This window comes from Neodiprion pinetum, chromosome 6 (assembly GCF_021155775.2).
Source record: "Neodiprion pinetum isolate iyNeoPine1 chromosome 6, iyNeoPine1.2, whole genome shotgun sequence".
Lineage (NCBI taxonomy): Eukaryota > Metazoa > Arthropoda > Insecta > Hymenoptera > Diprionidae > Neodiprion > Neodiprion pinetum.
In genome coordinates, this window is record NC_060237.1 from 5,505,630 (window position 1) to 5,524,027 (window position 18,398).

General features: G+C 37.4%; 6 protein-coding genes across 13 annotated transcripts in view; 3 read left to right on the forward strand and 3 right to left on the reverse strand.

The window, feature by feature from the left end:
• Positions 1-18,398, reverse strand: part of LOC124221019 (uncharacterized) — a 33,896-nt gene that overhangs the window by 7,953 nt on the left and 7,545 nt on the right. The window lies entirely within an intron of this gene.
• Positions 73-2,123, forward strand: Ts (Thymidylate synthase). Its single transcript, XM_046630658.2, has 4 exons — positions 73-616; positions 689-952; positions 1,226-1,488; positions 1,571-2,123. The coding sequence occupies exons 1-4, from the start codon at positions 349-351 to the stop codon at positions 1,778-1,780; spliced, it is 1,005 nt and encodes a 334-aa protein (XP_046486614.1). The 5' UTR covers positions 73-348; the 3' UTR covers positions 1,781-2,123.
• Positions 2,073-4,015, reverse strand: LOC124221035 (protein ILRUN). Its single transcript, XM_046630664.2, has 3 exons — positions 3,444-4,015; positions 2,842-3,191; positions 2,073-2,726 (listed from the first exon to the last, which is right to left on the reverse strand). Exons 1-3 carry the CDS (start codon positions 3,599-3,601, stop codon positions 2,620-2,622), a joined length of 615 nt encoding a protein of 204 aa, XP_046486620.1. The 5' UTR covers positions 3,602-4,015; the 3' UTR covers positions 2,073-2,619.
• LOC124221020 (uncharacterized) lies at positions 4,519-10,060 on the forward strand. Its single transcript, XM_046630631.2, has 5 exons — positions 4,519-5,517; positions 6,084-6,420; positions 8,642-8,893; positions 9,021-9,283; positions 9,413-10,060. The coding sequence occupies exons 1-5, from the start codon at positions 4,854-4,856 to the stop codon at positions 9,616-9,618; spliced, it is 1,722 nt and encodes a 573-aa protein (XP_046486587.1). The 5' UTR covers positions 4,519-4,853; the 3' UTR covers positions 9,619-10,060.
• On the reverse strand, positions 10,091-11,530 carry CRIF (growth arrest and DNA damage-inducible proteins-interacting protein CRIF). Its single transcript, XM_046630662.2, has 2 exons — positions 10,643-11,530; positions 10,091-10,542 (listed from the first exon to the last, which is right to left on the reverse strand). The coding sequence occupies exons 1-2, from the start codon at positions 11,116-11,118 to the stop codon at positions 10,200-10,202; spliced, it is 819 nt and encodes a 272-aa protein (XP_046486618.1). The 5' UTR covers positions 11,119-11,530; the 3' UTR covers positions 10,091-10,199.
• Positions 11,708-17,991, forward strand: LOC124221016 (putative helicase MOV-10). 8 transcript variants are annotated; one of them, XM_046630600.2, is made up of 13 exons: positions 11,708-12,077; positions 12,263-12,534; positions 12,719-12,892; positions 12,989-13,435; positions 13,554-13,715; positions 13,852-14,008; positions 14,232-14,368; positions 14,462-14,584; positions 14,895-15,106; positions 15,219-15,504; positions 15,608-15,902; positions 16,045-16,405; positions 16,508-17,991. In XM_046630600.2, the coding sequence occupies exons 3-13, from the start codon at positions 12,867-12,869 to the stop codon at positions 16,801-16,803; spliced, it is 2,502 nt and encodes an 833-aa protein (XP_046486556.1). In that variant the 5' UTR covers positions 11,708-12,077; positions 12,263-12,534; positions 12,719-12,866; the 3' UTR covers positions 16,804-17,991. The 8 variants fall into 8 exon arrangements, with proteins under 8 accessions (XP_046486556.1, XP_046486560.1, XP_046486559.1 ...); XM_046630604.2 differs by having other exon boundaries at positions 12,263-12,313; XM_046630603.2 differs by lacking the exon at positions 12,263-12,534.

Sequence of the window (18,398 nt, forward strand, 5' to 3'; positions counted from 1 at the left end):
AACCCGTGCACATTCCAAGCAATACGGAATAGTATTATAGTACATTGATACTATTGAACTTTTCTTTAAAATTGATCTTACTAATTATCCGGACTTTAGTTACACTTTGTTAAACTGTACTTGAATAATTTCATGCGCAAAATAGTAACAATGACTGGGGTTTTCCACGACTTCCGTTCGTTTCAGAGTTCCTGAGGTGTATTTTGCTATTTATTGGCGCCAAATTACACCAAATTACGCCAAATGGCCACAGTAGAGTTATTCGACAATACGGTTGGTAGTAGAATGTATAATCCGTAATTGATACTAATCAATCTCTGGAAATTCGCATGAACGAACGGTGAAACTATGTATAAAACCTCTGAAATATCGAGGCCAAACGGTAACCCTTTTCGTTTGCCGACACGCGAAATCAACGGCAGTGTTGAAAAACATGTTGCTGCAGAAGAAACCTCAAAATCTTGCTCACCAACTGAAACTTCAGAAAGGCACGAAGAATATGAATACCTTGATTTGGTGCGACGAATTCTCCGAAGTGACACGAAAAGGGGTGATCGTACTGGGGTTGGAACTTTGTCTATTTTCGGACCCCAAATGCGGTTTAGTCTCAGAGATGGTAAGAGCTGCGCATCACAAATATTACTGTATTATTATTGCACAAAGATGATTCCTAATTGATGTATTGCAGGTGTTTTTCCACTCTTGACTACAAAATGTGTCTTCTGGCGTGGCGTTGTCGAAGAACTTCTATGGTTCATTAGAGGATCAACGGACGCCAGAGATCTCTCGAGTAGAGGTGTAAAAATTTGGAACGCCAACAGTTCTCGATCATTCTTAGACAGCTGCGGTTTTACTGATAGAGAAGAAGGCGATCTTGGGCCAGTCTACGGCTTTCAGTGGAGACATTTTGGTGCTGAATACAAAGATATGCATACAGATTATACAGGAAAAGGTATGAACTCGTGACATTATATATTTTTCTTACGGTAGAACTCGTAATCTATAATTTTATATAATTTGTAGGAAAATTAATGATGGTGGACTTCACTAGGTTAAAGGCTGTGGTTTAGAAAACCGCATCATCTTCAAAAGTCTACTTCAGCTAAATTATTTTTCCAAACTGTCGGCAGAATTGATCAGAAATTTAGAAATTCAAATTTATCTATTGAAACATTCAAGTAGTTTGTCAATTCTTTAATTGAAAATAATATTTCAACTGTTTTAGGAATTGATCAACTGAAAGATGTTGTGGAAAAATTGAAACATTCACCAGATGACAGGCGAATCATAATGTGTGCCTGGAATCCAGTGGATATCCCAATAATGGCTTTACCACCTTGCCATTGTCTGGTTCAGTTGTACGTGTCTAATGGCGAATTATCGTGTTTATTGTACCAGCGGAGCGGGGATATGGGTCTGGGTATTCCCTTTAACATTGCCAGTTATTCTCTACTCACTTATATGTTGGCCCATGTCACAGGATTGAAGGTCTGTCGAGGTTTGATTTCTTTGCGTTACAATTGTATTATGGTGATAATGCAAAATTTTCATGTAATCTTCACTTTTACAGCCTGGTGAGTTTGTACATACAATTGGTGACTGCCACGTTTACCTGAATCATATTAATGCCCTAGAACGTCAGATTCAACGGACACCAAGACCGTTTCCCAAGCTGAATATTATCCGAAAGGTTGATGATATTGATGCGTTCAAGGCGGAGGATTTTGAACTAATCGGGTACGATCCTCACCCAAAAATAGCCATGGATATGGCTTTGTAAAAGAACTGGTATACTAATTTCGTTCCTAGGGTCTAAAAAGTTCGGTAATAACCAAATGAATACCTAATGGAGCTAAAATCGTTAATGTTATTCAGAGGAGAATCAGTATTTTTCTATACGTTCTTTCTATTGTATAATGTATCAATGACATATCTTGTATGAAATAATGTGTATTGTTTAATACAGTAATTGGGCTGCTAGTTGATCGTCAATATTTTATTTCCGTCATTATTCCTTTTCAAATTGTTCAAAAAGTATTACCGAAGTACCCATAGAATCACGTGCTGTAATATATTTTTTCATGTATACTTTATTTCCTAATAAAAATTATATATTTAATAAACTCATTTCTTAATATGTATTAAGACTTAGTGAAAATCACTCAAGTATACAAATCTCATTTCATAATTATATTATACAATTACTTTGAATTATCGTGAAGAAGAGATATACCTTTAAAAAACCGAAGCACATGCAAACATACTGTAAGTATAAAGAATCTCAAGTTTTAAAAATTACAGGTTTCATTAAACAGGAATCAAGAGTGTGAGTTTGATTAGCGCTTACATAGACAGGAATTTAGCAACACAGGTTGATCACGCCTGTGAAAATTAGCATGCGACAATCCCCTGTGTCAAAATAAAATTGATACCTTGAGATGGAATTACAAGTTTGGAGACTAACTGATCGCAGTTTAAATAAGGTCAAAACTTGACAACGAATGTGTGGTAAACCATAATAAAAATTCGATAGCCATAGTAGCAAATTCAACAGACAATATTTCTGGACATTTTCGTTTCTTATCAACAATTCAGGCATTGCAGACAAGAGAACAAAGGCTAGCACATTTGGACGTCATTGGCCTGCGAAGTACTTAATTGGTGTAACTGTTGAGTGACTGCCAATGTGCCTCCTTCACACACAGTTATTATGACCCAGATTACGTCTGAAACAAACGTTCAAGGAAATTCACCAAAAGAGATCATTTGTCCCAAAATAATGTGAAATGTTCTTATGCTGTTGACAAGATATCAAATTTTTCATTCAACGTTGAATCCTACCACCAAAGTAAGAGCCCGTTGACGTTGCCATTCTCCATTTACTTTGGTAAACCCCAGGTTCTGCCGGACTCACTAATTCCACGCTCAGCTCGAGAATGGTCTTTGGTGCTACGCAAGGAACAGCTACAGGGCTGGAATCTCCCATTTTTACTCCGCCTGTATGCTGTAGATAAACTCCTTCAGGCCAAGCTTCAGTTCCTGTATTTTGCACTTGCCAAGATTTGCGAAACTTTGTATTAGGGGGAACCGATTCACCCTCGCCAATGGTAGAATCACATATCAAACCCATTGAAGGTAGTTTGAATGGGGATTCAAAATCAAAGTAACTACATATTGCTGCCTGAAGATTCCTGTTGCAGAATGAAATACGGTTAAAAAAGTAATTTTACACCATAACTAAAACAATGTTTACAAGCTGTATAAGATGGGAGGAATCTTTATCTTATAAGTGATAAGTTAAAGATTAATGGAGCATTACAAAATACGGCCATCGAAATAATGAGGTTAGGTTTCTCTAGCGTAGTGGTTTCGCCAAGTTTCTACGATTACTCCTCTCATATATTTTTCCATACGACGGTAGAGGTTCTGAGGAAGATTTTTACCAATTATTCATATCCAAGAAAAACGCTGCCGTTGCCTCGTTGAGGTGGCTACCAGCCAATAACCTTTGAAGCTGTTTCACCAGGTCATCTTTGTCCGTCGTACCCAAACAGCTGAACTGTTGTAGCAAATTTTGATCGAATTCGTTGTCCACATCCATAATTCTCTCCTTTTATTTACTCGATTGATCCATCAACAGTGTTACGCAATTCAAAATGATGCACTCGTGTTATTTTAGTTTGACAATACCGAGGGTATAAATTTTTAATGTCATCCTTCGCGCGACGTGACTGTGACGTTCGTTTCGTTTACCGTCTTATCCTAACTAGTCCTGTCCTGTCCTCTATGCCTGTTTGCTTTACCTACTTCGCGATCGAGCCGAAGGTTGGTCAGACGACCCCTCGCAACGTTTACAAACGAGCTTTCAAAACGAAAAAAATTATTAGAAAAAATTTTTTGCTCCGCGGCAAATATCTGCTTCCAATAGTTTTCGAACATGAGCATGTAGCTTCTTTTTTTCTTTTTTTTTTATCACACACCAGGGCCGCTCATTAGGCAGTCAAAGGTCAAGTTGTTATCGCGCATGAGAGAAGCGTACCGAACTAATCATTTAGGTGGGCATAAGGAAAAACGTCAGAAATATATTATACATATTTTTCCAATCATTGAGACGTGAACTTCAGATGGCAATTGAGCCTGTGGTGCCTTTTGAGAACGACTTCTGCGTGCAATGCAATGCCCCATTAAAATTGACTCGAATATATGTGACACCGTCAAATTAACGGCGGCGACTAATGTAGAATAATTATACCTCAATCAAAATAAAGATTTCTATTAAATTTCAATTTCGAGGAATAAATGCCCGCCTGTGGTACTTTCTTACCGATTGAAGGGCAGACTGTTGATGATGCAGATTTCTGCTACAGCGTGCGTAATGCACAACGAGTTGCAGACGATGTGACGTAGGCGCGCTCGGTTCGTCTACGCACCTTGCGCATGATCCGCAAGTACGCGCCGCGCAAGAGAAGAAATACGAAACAATCGACAGTCGAGTAAGAAGTCCAGGGTGCATGCGGATGATATTAAAGCGCGTCGATGGTGCCGAGAAAAGAAGAAACGCTTACGTGTTTTCAATTAGTAGACTGTAAAATCTTTGTCGAGTACCGTTAATGAACGGTGAGCAGGAAAAAAAAATCGATACAAATAAGATCCGGGTATAATTGAAGAAACGAAATGGCATCCTCGTAACAATTATTGTCACTAGTTGAAGTTAAAACTTGATACAGTGCTCCGCGTCCGATATACAGATATATATATACGTAACTATAAATATTCCTTAAAGTATAAGCTAATTATAATTCGGTTGTACGGATAATTGATCAAGGTTAATAAGAAAACGTTGGAAAATCCTTATGATGATTGGGCCGTCGTCGGGAACGAGCGGCGCGATGCCCAATCGAGAGACAACCGAATCATCGGGTGTGAGGGCGAAAAGAAAGGTATTCGACGATTTGGGCATGGATCATTTTTGCGACGACAGCTGCCAAAGCGATAACAAACGTTATCATTTAACCGAGTTGTCTTCGAACGGCGTCCACGGTGTATACGGCGGTTCTTCGTCGACAATTTCAAGCGAAAAATCGGTATCCCCGTCCGTAACATACGTGCCGAATGCAGGGATCTCACCAATGTCATCCGAAGACATTTCTAGCTCCGGTTCGATGGCGAGGCTCGAGGTTTTGGTGGTCGACGGTAACTGGGATGAGTCGAGTATGAGCACAAACTTGACAAGTTTGTCCAGCCACCATTCAAACGTTATAAATTCGACCGTTCTCTCCGACATCCAATCACTGCAGGATAATTACGGGACGATGCCTAATTACTGGAATACGGCGAACGTATCAAATGCGAACAACGTTAATCAGACACCCGAAGTATTCATACCCCAGAACACGCAGCCTGCAGAGGATCAGGAAAATGGAAATTTATCCTGGTTGCTGGATTTTAAACTCGACTCACTGATCGAGGCACCGGAAGAAAAATTTTCGGTTCTTGGCTCGCGAGACAATCAAAATGGTAATTTTTCAACAAAGTGATATCTCGACCTATTTTCTGTTTTCATTTATTTTATTTTTATTTTTTTCTTAACATTTGTATACGTTATTGTAAACAATCGTTCGCTTACAATCTTTGTCCTCCATCGACGGTCACTCAAAGTGCGGAATGTTTGGCTTCTCATGAGTGAAACACATCGAAGAAAATATTTTTCATTGAATTCGTTTGTTAAGATATTGCAAAAGTTAAATGATACACACACCGCAGCGACATATAGTTAATCGAGACCACGGTGTGATCCAGCGCTTTATCAGAAAAGATCGAGGGAAACGACGAAGCATTTTGCATTAACACTGAAGGACTTCAAAGCTTATTACAGTCTATTCATTTGAGAATTAATTCGCGCGCGAACAAGTGCATAACATATATCGCTGCTTTGATAATCACCGTTAAGAGATATTTAATACGCACATGTACCGATCAGCCACGAACGAAATGTATCAAACGACAATAAACATTAACGTTGCAGTAATTCCGATCAAAAACTGACGTGAAAAATTCTATACTCTTTGCAAAATCGCGTGCAGGTGTGTCGAACGTCAGCAATAGATTTATGACGAACAAGATGAGCATCGGATCGTCGTCCTCGTCGTCAGGGTCGGTGTCTGGCTTCGTGCACGAGATCAGGAGACCCTACACTCACGCCGGGCTTTCCTCCGGGCCCGGAAATTTGCACGGACATATACAAAATGAAACAAACTCATCGTTGCCCAACAATTACAACGCGGTAAATGAGGCTCGAAATTTGGGAGCTGGTCGTTATGGTGGTCCAAAGAAACCGCCTTTTACTTACACCGAGCTGATAGAGCACGCATTACAAGAACGGGGAGAACTAACCGTCTCTGCGATCTATCAATGGATTTCGTAAGTGTACCATATATTGTTGTTGTTGTTGTTGTTGTTGTTGTTGTTGTTGTTACTACTACCAGTATCTACTAATTTGTGTTTTATGTTGATACTCGATTCGAGCGCTACTATGTAATGTGCGCAGCATTGTATCGGATAAAACGAGAACGAAAAACTGGTAATATCCTCCAAATGATGATACATATTATCATATCTTAAAAATCTATAATCACGCTTTAATGCTGTTGTAAATCACAGATTACGAGACATCTTTGAAAAAAAAAAACTGGCGTGAGAGGAAATAACAAGATCAGTACTGTAATTTTCATTTCGCAACCATGCTGTTTAATTAATATATTTGGAAGATGCAAAGACTTGGACGAATTATATATTGTATAATACGCCATGTGTTATATTATAACGCGATAATATTTTCTCCGCTTTACACTCAAAGCATTACCGCGTGAATTTTTTATTTTTTATTTTATCACTGCGCGTGTCGTTTCTATTTTACACTAAATGTCGCATAGCTAGCTATCTGCTACAAAAAAACGATTCGTTCGCTGGCACGGTGCAGTTACGCGATCAAGGGGCAAGAATCAGCTCGGTTAGTCGAGGATGGTACTACTTGGTACCGGTACGTCCTACTACCACCAATGTGCACCCCTTTAACCCGAAGGCTTGGTACCACCTGGTACAAGTAAATCCCACCCTGGTCCCCTTCTCATCCCCTTCCTCGAGCTTGGATTTGTTCGATCCGTCTTGAGCTTTCGAAAGTTATGATTTGCGCATTTTCCTGCGCGATGCCTTACACGGCGTTGCAGAGTTGGATTTTTAAACGCACACATATAAAGAGGAGTGTGTAGGATCAACGATGAATTCAAATTTTTAAGTAACAATCTCAAATTACACTACGCAAGATCTCGGCTTCGTTTGCCAGTGGATGGAATTGAAGAAGCCACCCTGTTAAAAATTTTGGCTTCTTAATTCCAGATTTCGATTAGGAATTTAATTTCATACTGACTATGTCAAAGATTTGCGAAACATGATATAAGCACGAATAAATAAATATAGCTTTTTCAAATGACGCCAATGTACATACATGTTTAATCTTGACACAAGGCGTAATATTGGGAACCCAATAAACGGACACCGATGAACCGTTTCGATTACTTTTTATGGAAAATCGTCAAGATCTCGGATTACGGAATTTGTTTAAGTTAACAGGCGATCGCGGATGCTGCAGAAGTAACAAGGCTCGAGGTTACGGGATAGATTGTCATCTCGATTGGCAATATAACGAAAGCCAGAAAGTTGTAGGTACATGACAGGAGGTGCTCGGGGTAGCTGATAACGTTTAAAAATCGAGTTTATCAGCCTTTCGAACGATTATTTCTCTATCTTGTATGCGACAGATGGCTTGGATCACCTGCCCTCGATAATTGATTACCGTTTTCAAATATATTGCCGCAATGAGTATACACGACAGGATAAACTACAAACCAACGGTAGATGAGCCTGTGACATCTATACACATATACATAGTTACACATGCCTGAACAACATCAGTGAGGTAGTGCGTATGTGCAACTAAAGAACAAAAAATATACATACGTATAATACATCCATATGTATACCAAGAATCAATCGAGTCGAGGAATTCTTTCAAAACGTTATTTTGATCATCGCACATCACAAAGGTTGAAAGAAAAACGTGACCATTGGCGTCATGTATAAGATTCGCCCGCGTGAAACGCACGTGCATCGACACGCGACAAGAAGACGGCCCACAGCACATATCCATATTAGTAATTGCCGAACGCGTAACCGACCGTGACGTCCCGGTACGAGAGCAAGCAGGTGTAGGGCAGGTAAAGGAAATTACATTCAGAATCGGCTACGCGCGGTACAAGGGTGATTTTCCAAACGATTAAAGTGGGGACCAGGGACCGGCGACCGAAGGGGGTGCTAGCGTGTGCCTGTCGCCTCCAGAGACCTTGCTGCGTGGTTTGACGCCCCTAAAAAATCCCGAAGAAAGGAACTTGTGAAAGAATCCTTGAAAGGTTCGATGAACTCGGTAGCTGATTTATCCTGGATCCGATGTCTTGTTCTTTCTCCATTGCAATACGATTCCTATTCGAAATATTATAATTTTGTGCGACAGATTTTGTGTATTACATGTGTTGATTTTCGTTTCTAATTACTTGATCTTTTTTTATTTTTTTTTTACTTGTTCCAGAGAACATTTCCCTTACTACAAAAGCAACGATGATCGCTGGAAGAACTCTGTACGGCACAATTTATCGATAAATCCTCATTTTCGTAAGGGGTCGAAAGCACCTCACGGAGCCGGCCACCTCTGGGCAATAGCTAATCGAGGAGAGACAAGACCTCGACAAATTACGCCGATAGGAGGCAGTACTTTGACGCGGAAATTTGTAGCGAAAAACGGGCAAGACAATAGTTATCGAAAAAACAGCAATAATTTACGGTAAGTGTTGAACGTAATTTCGTGTAAAAAATAAACTAAAGAAAATGGCCGGAAGATTTCGACATTTTTTTTTTATCATTTAAGCGAGAATTTTTATTTCTTGTATATGTTTAAAATACGATTGCAGGTCTCAGCTGATCAATCAGGTTGTTACAATGGACGAAATCGCGGCTGCAACAGCAAGCATTCAGCAACCCGAAGAGAATAACGAAATAATTAATACTGTCACTCTGGAGCATTGCGCTGAGCAAATACTTAGCGGGATAAAAAGAGAAGTTGAGGTGCAATACCTTGTGCCTATGGTTATACCGAATAACGGCGACCACAATACTATCCAACAAAATCAGCAGAATAGTCAATCGGAGCAACACTATCACCTCAAAGAAACTGGTAAATGGAATAAAAAATCTCTTAAACATACCAAGTAGAGTTAGGCAAAAGTTATTCCAAGAATATGGGCCTGTAGAAAATAAGCACAAATTCCTTCCTCTTTATATCTCAAATATTGCCTTTCCTCAGACTTTCTAAACCCAGTATCCAAAGAAGTGGTGGCAGAAGAGTGTGGACTAATTGGTGAGGGTTATCTGGTAACGGACCTAAATCCGACGACTCTAGGGCTGAATATGGTGGAATCGGAAACCATTATGCCAGAGAATCTTTTTGGTGAAGAACTGAGCTTCCAGTTTTATGAATTGACATCCCCGTCGCAGCTGCAATCAGCCTGACATACAGAGAAGGGAAAAATCCGTGTAATTCTTCTGGAGGAATCATGGATCCATGATGTTCAAATGGTGGATAATTTTGATACTGGTTTATCCTTGAAACAAGGGGGTCTCTCGGTAATCCTAAATTCTGGACTCAAGGACTTAACTGCCTGCACAGACATAGCGGACAATCAAAACACGACGTGCATTTTAAACAACAAGAGCTGATCGTCTAAGTACCCTCAATTCACTTTACTTCACCTCTGGCGCATACACCAGTCTATTATTTATTTAAATATTCAGTACCGTGGCTGATTTGTAAAGTATGTTAATCAGCTTATGTCCACTCTCATTCGTAGCCAAACCAATGCGACGTACAGTGCCTGGATGTGTCTTGAAACATAATTATTATTAAATATTACTATGATGGTTTCTCCTAGTCCCTACAAAAAACTGTGTGTAATGTTTTTGTATTAGCAAAGAAAATATAACATTTACAATTTCACAGATGCATCAAATTTATTAAATACAAGCTCCTGTTACCGCATTTCTTGTCAGTCTACGTATTGCCTTTCATTTATTTCTGTACAACACTTCGGGAATCACTCAGCATCTTCATTAACTTCATTATCTTGTCTTTTATCTCCTTTTGTTTTCTCCTCTTTATTTTTTTTAGCAAGCTTGGCCATCAACTGCTGTTCTTTGGCTTGTTTTTTAGCCAACTTCTTCTGTTTTCTATCCTCTTTGTCTTTCTGAGCAAGCATCTCCTTGAATCTCTCATCATTGGGATGGATTTTGTAGCCAAAATGACGTCTGACTTCTTCTATCAGACGTTCTTTTCTCTCCCTGGCTGCCGCTATCTCCGCTTCTTTCTTAGCTATCTTGGCATTTAAGTCTGCAGTCCATTTATCTAGTTTCATTACATTTTGAGCTACAGCTTCATCCCTATATTAAGAAAATAAAAAATGGTAACCCTGATAACAACATGTGGTTTTCAGACACAAAATTTTCCTTATCGATTGTATTCATAATCTGAATGCATTACCTGGCTCTGATACTTTCTGCCAACTCAACATTCTTCTTGGCGATCTTATCCCACATTTCATAAATTGTTTCTGGGTATAAGACTGATTCATATTCCTTCCTATCTGCAACTTCTTCCTTCGTCGGCCAGGCAATTCCAATAGGTACGTTGCTAGCCTCTATACCGTACCTTCCAACTATTCTTTGCTTATATTTAACTGAGGTATGAAAAGACTGTATTGGATCATATTGCGGACATTTGTCAAACAAAATGTTTCTGTGAGGAGCATTAAGCCTGGACTTGTTTCTCTTTTGCTCAATTTCTTCCTCGGTCAAACCTTGGGTGCCTTCGGGTAAGTCGAATTGCTCGTTCAGTGTTTCAATATCGAGATCATCTTTGTTAGACACTTCGTCGGCATTTGTTGCAGCGAATGTTCTTGAAAATATTCTTGGTAGCAGTGAAGCGACGCACCCGTTACGAGATAACATCATGTTCATTTTTCACAGCCTTAAGACACGGCGACTTCGTAAATTTTGAACGAATTCTAACCTAAGTTTTAACCTCAAAAAAGCAGGTTATGACACAAACAGATCTTCAATGGCAAGTGTTGGTTATCAGTTTACCGTTATTTCCATATCATGGAGATTGAGATATGTAATTTTTCTATAGATATTTATAATGCTGTCTAGTTTGATAATAACTATTGATTTATTATCGAAAACAACAAGTTTTAATCTTCTATGATTCCGTAGACGATGGCCGACGAGAAAATACTGTTCTGCTACTGACTGAGACATAGATGTCCCCACGAGGCCTGCGAAGTTTGCATTTTCACGAGCAGCAAAAATGCAAGGTGCCCTAGATTATCCAGGTCAAGACACGCGCGTTCCAGTTTTTCTCACTACAACGTGGGCAAAACTTTCTATGCGCGTTCGCCCAAAAAATATCAAACTTACATTACCGCATCAACCAATTTTTTGAGGTTAAGCATTAACGAGTTGCGCCCTTAGTGTCCTAACGTTCACCAAATAAATAGAAGCACGTATATATTTTGAGGTTAATCGTTGTGACAGGTCAGGAATCAGAACTACACCGGGTGCTTTCCATTTAGAGCACAGCGTGACACGGTGTACAAATTTCTATTGTAATCGGCCAATCCGGGCAAACGAATAGACCAGAAATGTTTACACCGTGTGATATTGTGCTCTCAATGGAAAGCATCCATTGTCATACGAAACTTTTGACGCATTCTCACTAATTTTTTTGCCCACGCGTGTCTTGACCTGTCTAATCTAGGGACCTTGCAAAAATGCTGCCACAGTATCTTTCTATCTAGTTTTTTGCCAATAGAAATGCCAAGAAAATAGGTAATTCACATTCGGCGCGTACCGGGCCATATATATATATATATATGAAGGAGGATAAAAAAGGTAGCTACGTAAGCGAAATTTGCCAGGTGATGAGAAATTAGAATTTTTTTCACAACGTTAAAGTGTGTTTAGTTGGAAGTACTTGGAAGGAAACATTCGAAAATTTTCAAGTTATTTTGAATGACCCTATTTCCGAATTAAGTTTGTTCTATGTGTCCACACGAAGTACTAGTCGGGACAATTCCTATAATTTTCCATGAATTTCCGACAGTTGCAGTCTGACTAGAAAATTGAGGTGTTCGCCTGCATAAGGTTGCATCAGGTTGGGAATCCTCCGTTTTTACCGTCATTTTGCTACATGAATTTTTATTCATTTATTTGCATCGACTCGATTGTCATGTCATATTTGGCCAATAAAATCCATCCTTAGGCCTTCCTCTTCATCTCAAAAGAGATAGCCAATTGACAGTTTCAACTGTTACAAATAAGATTTCAATTCAAGCGTCGTATGTTGTCAAGTTCGTGTAACTCCTTTTCATAAAGGTATTTAATTAACTGCGAATAAAATTAACATTTTATAGATAAACATTGAATCTAAATCTTTTCAGCATAGACATATTTATATTATAATTAAATAATTAATTTATGTTAAATTTAACCTGTAAACATTTTTTTCCTCAAGCTCTTTCTTATAACTTTCTTAGTAATACTATTTTATTAATGTCAGGTAAGCCCAAGCCACATTATTTGAAGCTTGGAGGAATATTGCTGACCGACTGTGACAATTAAAAATTTTTATCCACCAAAGGCTAGGACCAAAACGACGGATCAATTCTGATTAATTTTGCAACAGCAAGAATTCGTAAGAAATAAGAATGTCACCACGAGGACCAAAAAAATCGTATGTAGAACCATAACTCTTTCTCTGAATTTATTTTGTATTTCGTACAACAGGGTGAAAATTATGAAATTAATATTATCAAATATATTATTTCAGCGGCCTGACGGTAGTTGGTATGGCTCCAGAATTGAAGCTCAAACCTTATAGGATACCGAAGGATTTGCGAAAAGTTTTTGAGAACGGGATGAAACACTTTACTGAAATTAATGATAAACAGGAAGTTTATTTGGAAATGATAAAAAAAGTGATCAGCGAGAGGGATATTCAATCCTATTCTTACATCAATCACCTGAAACTGCTGTTGTACATGGAAGAATATAATAGAGAGCTTGAAATGAAAATGTATGATTTGAAAGATCAAAAAATAAAAAAATGCCTCAGTGGAGAAGACTTTCAAATTTACGTGCCAGGACTAGGCGAAGACCGACCGTCATTGCAGTTATATGACGAAGTTCTATTGCGTAAAACAGACGACAGTAATTGTTGGATTTCGTCTATATCTTTCATCGGTGAGAAATACGTGAAAATCGTAGCGCCGGCCAAGTAAGTAAGGCCTCTATTTCCACCTGTGAGCAATTGATCAGCATGCTGAGTTATATACTCCATTATCCGATATAATTATTTAAGAGATATTGAAACTGATTGTCTAATTGCATTATAGATTTTCCAAGAAATTTAATGAAGAAAACCTGTATGATATCAAATTCTTGTTACCAAGGAGAACTTTACAGTGTAGTCACTATGCCATTGAATTAGTTGAAATAAATCAGCTAGTGCCTGCTTTGTTCCCAGAAATCAGAACCTGCTATAACAACTTATCCAAGTAAGTTTCTATGGACAGTAATAGGAAAATAAAAATTCATCAAAGGGTTGATCAGTATTTAACAGAATATAATACTTCAGATTTAAGACTGAGCTTTGTATAATTCAGTATTTGTGCTCATATTTAAAATTTTCAGAGAACTTACTTGGTTTGATAAAAATATTGCCACTAATGTCGAACAGAAACAAGCGATTCGTAACATTATCGCTAGAACGGCTCATCCAGCCCCTTACATTTTATTCGGCCCTCCTGGAACTGGAAAAACAGCAACCCTTGTTGAAGCTATTTCTCAAGTAAATATTTCGTTTAAGAACAAATTGAAAGTAATATTTTGAAACGAACAAGCTTCTGATATTATTTGTTTCCATTATGAGTCATGAGATTAAAATTTGTATTTTTAATGTAACATTACACAAGGAAACAAAATTCAGCTACTTTAGCTATTTGAGGTTTAATGTACGACAAAAAAAGGCAATCATTACTTAATATACCTATATTTGATATCAAATTGAACAGATATGGAAACTCAACCCTTCGAATCATATTCTGATTTGCACACCATCGAATGCAGCTGCAGATGAAATTTTAAAAAGGTTATTGAAAAACATTCCTGAACAAGACGTTTATCGCATGTATGGGTCGTCACGAAACTGGTAGGTCCTTTCTCTCAAGTAGGCAACTAATTTACCTCTACAGCAAGCCAGTCACTACAAACGAAGGTATTTTATATTATGGATAATTAACAGGGATGACGTGGACGAAGAAATCCAACCGTGCTCTAACTTTGTCGATGGGGAAAAGATATTTTTGCCAAAGGAACTCCTCATGTTGAGGCGTATTGTAGTGGTTACTCTCATGTCATGCGCTAGGTATGTGTTAATTTACTCTCATTGTAGTTTCTGAGGATGAAGTTCACAATGTTAATATAACAATAAATGGTAAATTGTAACAATGGCAAACGTACCCATATTTTTTAGATTCAACATCCTCAGATCATTCTAAAGTTGCCTGATATTTTTGTTTTTCTGTTCAGTATTTCATTACATTAACGGTACTAACTTTACCCTCATTATGATTTTGGAGTGATAGATGTTTCCAGAGTTTTATAGTTAATTTATAGTTGATGAGTTTGGTAATTATGGCCCGTTTTAAAATGTATTTATTTAATTGAATTTGCAGATTACTCGCGTTGAAATTGTGGGAAAACCATTTCGCTTACGTGTTCATAGACGAGGGGGGTCAGGCAACCGAACCTGAAACGTTAATTCCATTAGGTCTCATGAGCAGTGCCGATTCTTCCCATAAAGGACGCCTTCAAGGTCAACTAGTTATTGCTGGTGATCCAATGCAGCTGGGACCAAGCATTGCTATGAGAACACCAGAAACATTAGGTAAATCAACTAATTAAATCCAGTCTACTCGTAATAACGGCATATTCATAATGATTCGCAGTGGTTCCAACATCTTTCAATTTCATATTAAAACATTTATTTTCTCTTTAAGCAAAATCAATGTTGGAACGGCTAATGAAGCAATGCTCACCATACAAAAAAGATCAGTCTGGAAAGTATAACCCAAAATACATCACAAAACTTGTGCGAAACTTCAGAAGCAATAAATTTATACTGCACGTACCCAACATCCTGTTCTATGATGACGAGCTTCAGCAGTGTGGAATAAGTGCAGATATAAATAGAGCACTGGGTTTCAAAAAATTGATAAACAAATCTTTTCCCCTTATTTTTCATGCTGTAAATGGGCAGGAATGTAGAAATTCCAACTCACCAAGGTGAGTTGAAATTAATTACTTAAGCAAGAATTTTGAATCTACTCATGTGTGTGTTTTTCAAATTGTCTAACAGTATTTAACCAAGGAACAATTAAATTTACAGCATATACAACATGGCAGAGATCAATGTAATAATGGTGTACCTCGAGAATTTGATTGGCACTAAACTTGGAAATCGCAAATTAGAACAAAAAGATATTGGCATTATTACGCCATATAAACTTCAAAGAAATAAAATACATCAAGAGTTAGAAAAAAGAAATTGGGACGAAATATCTGTAGGAACTGTAGAAATCTTTCAAGGCCAAGAAAGGGACGTCATTATTATGTCTACAGTGAGATCGCTCATGGTTAAACACAACGGAAGGGAACATCTAGGCTTTCTATCAAATCCCAAGGTATGCTATGTGTAATAAAAACTTGCATTAACACCCTCGTTTTTTTTTAGAATCCGATCACGATTCATAATTAACCTTTAACACTTACCTAATTTTAAACTTTTAAAATAAGTGTGCCTTAATGACGTGTCTTTTTTCACAGAGATTCAACGTAGCTATTACAAGAGCAAAATCTCTACTGATTACAGTAGGAAATCAACGTATCTTACAGGTCGACCCCTACTGGGATCAGTTAATAAAATATTGCAGGGATAATAATGCATACACTGGTGCACGTTTTTATCCTAAACAAAAACTTACGAACGGAAAGAAAAAGAAACTCATTGCCAAAAAATATGTTCCACAGCCAGTTAGTGATCAAGATTTCCAATTCCCAGACATAGACACTTCAGTCATCCATAAATTTGAAAACTGCCAATTCTCAGAGAATCTGATCCCAAGAAGGAGAGCAAGAATGCCAAGAGTCAACAAAGACCTTGCCTCTTCTTCTCAGTTCACGTCTGGTAAATATCATTTATGAGTCATCAAAGAATTACATCTGAATCTTTTTAAAACATAGCGATGAATAGAATTTTTTTAATCATTTTTAATGTTTCTCTGTTCAGATTCTGGTGTAACCAGCGTGTCAAACAGTAGTTCAACAACGGATTCAGAATTACAGGACACAGCCAGCAATTTTTCAAGTACCGATGGACATATACCGCCAAGCAAAAGTGGCAGCTTAGCTTCAATTTCTGATCCATCACCAGCGGACGAAGTATTACATATTAGATCTATAAAAGATATTCTTGATGCTAGTTTTGATCTCGATGATTCGAGTGAATCTACAACTTCTAGCAATGAATATGATCTTAATGATGTGTCACTGGGATTAGAGAAGATACGGTTATCGGACGTTTGATGTATAATTGTAAACGATTAGGATTTGAAATGTGATACATTATACTGTCTTAACCACGATGGTTCTCATGAAGTCACGTTTGGTGTTTCTTTGGTTGAGTATTCATGTACGGTGACGTCGTATGATAACATTTTTTAAATCTGTTAAACCTTCACCAAGAAATTACAAAAATAAGTTATTTCACTGTAGATTTTCTAATCATTTTGAATAATACGTTTTACCCGTGAGCGAAAATCTTGGAGGTTTGCGTATATTATTTATGGTGCGAAGTATACAACAGTGATGTTAAAACGAACGCATTTTCCTATGTTTGGCGAATAGGTTGTAGTGGTAAACGAACCTGGTCCAAAAGCACAAATTTTTTACGTAAATGAAATTACGTTTATAATATATAATTACTAATTGTAAGAAAGTTTAAGAAAGATACGAATGATTGTACGATTGATTCTATTTAAAAGAATGTGATCTCTTTGATTCAATAATAGATTTCACCGTGTGTATTATCCGTAAACATACACAATATTCAATTTCTAGCTGCTTACTGCTAAACAGTATATCATGACGCAGTCAAGGATCATAAAAACTGAATCTTGGAAAATCACGAAATTTTATGATTTTCGTAAATTTAGAACTTCTCCGCATGTTTCATCAAAGTGGCTAGGGAAATACATGTGAATATTACCCGACTAATTACACTTAATATTATTATTGACTTTATACTCGCCATTATTATTGTTTCCTACAATCTGCTGTGTAACATTCATCGTGTACGATGATAAGCTCCTATACACATTATTTGAAGTATTCGTTATTGAGGAAAAGAGATAGCGATAGAGATACAGATTTTTTTAAATTTAGGCTAGCATTCTGTGGTACCTTAGTCTTATATAGCCTATTTGGCATATTATGGTTTGAAAAAAATTTTACGCAAAATTTGTGTGTTATGTTAAAATCGCGAATATTCGTACCTAATGATAAGACGATTTTAATCACGTTCAAAGAAACCCTCCAACATTTACCTCAAAGAGTTGAGCAACATTTCGCAACTGCTTTGTGTATACAAGTTATTTTTTATATGATGTATGACTTTATAATGTAAAAATTATTGCCCAATTCATGGCATTACTTTTTTATATCGTTAAACTTATAACGACATCTTTTGTACTGGTTAAATAAGAGAATGTTACAAAAAAATAATTACGAGTGATTTTGTTGGATAGAAAACAAACACTTTTCGATTGATTTTGAATGTTTCAACATTCGAAATCGATTAATCATCTCTAAAAGTCGACCTTTTGATGAAAGTCAACTTGTGGAAAAATTTTAATAATTATCGCATAGACTGAATTATCGATTTAATATATTTTATACAGGCGATATAAATCATACACCATGGTTATCAACTATTGACTAACAGTAGAACCAGTACAACGGAATAATATTTTGAAAGACAGCGTTTTGATTGGTATTTTAGTATAGGTGCCAAGAGAAAGAATTTCTATGCTACCTTATCATCAGATGAAGATAAAAAAGTCGAAAAAACATCACTTAAAAGTCGATCCCGATCGACTTAAAGCGAGTAGATCAATTCTGAA

Bases quoted from the DNA above. Each gene is read 5' to 3' on its own strand.
- Ts (XM_046630658.2), top strand. From the start codon at position 349: ATGTATAAAACCTCTGAAATATCGAGGCCAAACGGTAACCCTTTTCGT. The intron at 953-1,225 runs GTATGAACTCGT...CAACTGTTTTAG, and splicing joins TACAGATTATACAGGAAAAG to GAATTGATCAACTGAAAGAT. The intron at 1,489-1,570 runs GTCTGTCGAGGT...TCACTTTTACAG, and splicing joins CCCATGTCACAGGATTGAAG to CCTGGTGAGTTTGTACATAC.
- LOC124221016 (XM_046630600.2), top strand. From the start codon at position 12,867: ATGTCACCACGAGGACCAAAAAAATC. The intron at 14,585-14,894 runs GTATGTGTTAAT...TTGAATTTGCAG, and splicing joins ACTCTCATGTCATGCGCTAG to ATTACTCGCGTTGAAATTGT. The intron at 15,505-15,607 runs GTGAGTTGAAAT...TTAAATTTACAG, and splicing joins AGAAATTCCAACTCACCAAG to CATATACAACATGGCAGAGA.
- LOC124221020 (XM_046630631.2), top strand. From the start codon at position 4,854: ATGATGATTGGGCCGTCGTCGGGAACGAGCGGCGCGATGCCCAATCGA. The intron at 8,894-9,020 runs GTAAGTGTTGAA...ATACGATTGCAG, and splicing joins AAAAACAGCAATAATTTACG to GTCTCAGCTGATCAATCAGG. The intron at 9,284-9,412 runs GTAAATGGAATA...GCCTTTCCTCAG, and splicing joins CTATCACCTCAAAGAAACTG to ACTTTCTAAACCCAGTATCC.
- LOC124221035 (XM_046630664.2), bottom strand. From the start codon at position 3,601: ATGGATGTGGACAACGAATTCGATCAAAATTTGCTACAACAGTTCAGC. The intron at 3,192-3,443 runs GTAAAAATCTTC...ATTCTGCAACAG, and splicing joins TTCTTGGATATGAATAATTG to GAATCTTCAGGCAGCAATAT. The intron at 2,727-2,841 runs GTAGGATTCAAC...CGTTTGTTTCAG, and splicing joins AACGGGCTCTTACTTTGGTG to ACGTAATCTGGGTCATAATA.
- CRIF (XM_046630662.2), bottom strand. From the start codon at position 11,118: ATGAACATGATGTTATCTCGTAACGGGTGCGTCGCTTCACTGCTACCA. The intron at 10,543-10,642 runs GTAATGCATTCA...TTCTTAATATAG, and splicing joins GCAGAAAGTATCAGAGCCAG to GGATGAAGCTGTAGCTCAAA.